Here is a 2,550-nt window from a genome sequence, read left to right as displayed (position 1 = left end):
TATATATATATATATATATATATATATATATATATATATATATATATATATATATATATATATATATATATATATATAATGAATATTTTTTAAGACAGTTAACTTTTTTCCGAACTATTCGGGAGGAATTCAGGAAATGACGGGTCATTTTCCCACGGTTGCCTTGAAAGGATGGAATGTTTCCATCTAAGGGAAAGTAAGAAGTGAATGATTAACGGCGCAATTTTTTAAAAATATTTGGAAACATTTGAAGTGGACGGAATTATTTACATTGCATGTGAATTGCATTTCCTGAAATGTGTTTTGATGATCGAACTGAGTGTAAGAATCAAACATATTTTACCTATGATATTTGGAGTTATTTACCTGATCGGGATTGAGTTGGAAGTAGAAACTATCATAGAGTAACCGATACAATCCGGTTCTCCGATTTTTGGTATTTCCGTATGGATTTACGGTTCTAGTGAAATTATTAATAAGCACGACGATAATTAAGTAAGCAAATGAACTGTCAGTCATTTCGTAAGGAACACTTCTTAATTGACAGCAAATTTTATTCAGTAATCGCTTTGATTTACTTTTGGATTGCGCAACATTCAACAATCAGACTTTCGGGTTGTTTGCAACATAAGGATTGTTGAATTTGTTAAAGGACAGAAGTTGAAATATCATTTCCAATGCTAGTTTTTCTTACGGTTCTTACCGCTCCATTCATTCATAATGCAACAGTTCTTATCAAAGTAAACTGAACCATTTACCGATTTGTGTTTCTGTTTTTTTCTTCAGTGTAAAAATCGATTAGGAAGGGCGCAAAGGGTTCGAAATGATATGATTGATCGTAAAATGATGAGAAATTCTGAACAAAGACAGCATTTCGAGCATTCACTTATGCAAAAAGTCCAATTCCGCAAATGGCGACACTGGATATTCGGCAAATGTGCGACACTGGATTTTGAAAAACACATACCTTCCAAAGGACCGTAAATTGCGCTTAAATGCCGCTTGGACTTTTTTTTGTTTTAAATTTCGATTAAATGACACAAAAATACATCAAATCTGTTCTCATTCCAAATAAAAAAGAATGAGAACATACCAGTGGATTGTAATTAAGAAAATATTCGAAATAACACAATGCGCGTTCTCTCAGAGGTATATCCGGTGTTATTGCCGAGAGTTCCGATGTTTCGCAGTCTGCAACTCCATGACTTATTTGTTGTCCATCTTTCAGCGCATTCAACTGAAACGAATGATGCATAAAAGTGATCTTGAAGAATATTCAAAGAAGTTTATGAGGTTTTTGTTCGGCTCACAGAAACAAGGTGTCATTTTTCTTCTGGCATTGACACAAATATATTTTTAGGATTTGAGAGGGAATCTTTTTTATAAGAATTGAATTTTAGGCAATCATTCGCTTGTCCCAAAAGGAGAAGTGTCGGGGATTAGTATCAGTGTTTTCAATATTCTTTTACCTGCTTTTTTTTTGGCTCATTTTTTATTCCCAGCCAACCGAAAAAGACAAACGGAACTAAATTCTCTTCCCGACATGACAATTTCTTTTGCAGGTATTTCGTGTTGGTTTATGCTCTCCCTTTCGATAATAAACATTATTAATCTGAAGTTTCTTATTTATAAAGGAAGACGGACCAGTCTTCCAAGATAACAAAATGCTGGAGTCTAATTTAAATGATTCAAGCGAATTACTTCTTAATTAGTCACATAGGGACACATACTGCTACATCTCTTGTCACAGTTCCCATTTTAAATGTTTGATAAATTGATATTGAAATCAAACTTTGGGAAGGAAAAGTTGCAACAATGTTGAAATAATGAATGAGATGAATACCTGCAGGATTCCTTCAGAAGTGAATGAAATTTGCGCTGACCTGTAAATTTAGCAACGATTGCTGATAAATGGGCGCAATGGGCGTGTAGTGTGAAGCGTTCTTTTTATGTAACCATTCTGCGAAACTTTGATGATGGTCTCTTTGCATGTACCGATAGAAACATTCTGAATCTCGTCCTGATTCCAACAATCTCTTATCGATGTATTCTCCGTTACTGAAAGAGAGACAACAACTGGAAGTGATTTGTTTAAATTTATGGAATTTTGAGTTAATTTAAAAGTTTCTCGTATCTTCTGATTTAAAGTGAAGAATTGTGATCAATTTACCTATTTCACCTTTTAAAAGCGTTTAGAAGGTGAGGTGCAAGGTAAACTGATGACAATTTTTATCGCTTGAATGCTTCATGCAAAAGTCCCCACCCAAATTTATTCTTTAATTTTACGGGTGATTTCTTAAACTACCAGGTATTGGTGATTCAGCAATACCGTGTGTATTAAGGCATTGATTTACATTTAAAATCAAGGAAATAAATGGAAAGTATAAATCAAAGACGTTTAGCGCAGAGATTTCGAAGATAATCACTGAGCCAGATACCATAGGTAAATATTTAGCCTAGACTAAGCTAGGCTAATACTTCATATTAAATAATCTGTGGCGCTTTCCACCACATTACGCTTTCCACATTACTATCTGTTGTGACTTGTTT

General features: G+C 33.8%; 1 protein-coding gene across 1 annotated transcript; it reads right to left on the bottom strand.

Moving 5' to 3' along the window:
- Positions 1-1,093: 1,093 nt before the first annotated feature.
- On the bottom strand, positions 1,094-2,058 carry LOAG_14528 (hypothetical protein; the record flags this gene model as incomplete). Its single annotated transcript, XM_020448820.1, has 2 exons — positions 1,094-1,237; positions 1,884-2,058. Coding segments are annotated over 2 exons (319 nt in total), but the record flags the coding sequence as incomplete, so codon positions are not given.
- Between the last annotated feature and the right edge of the window lie 492 nt (positions 2,059-2,550).

This window comes from Loa loa (genome assembly GCF_000183805.2).
Source record: "Loa loa unplaced genomic scaffold supercont3.1193, whole genome shotgun sequence".
Taxonomy (NCBI): Eukaryota; Metazoa; Nematoda; class Chromadorea; order Rhabditida; family Onchocercidae; genus Loa; species Loa loa.
This window is presented reverse-complemented; position numbering and strand designations above follow the sequence as displayed.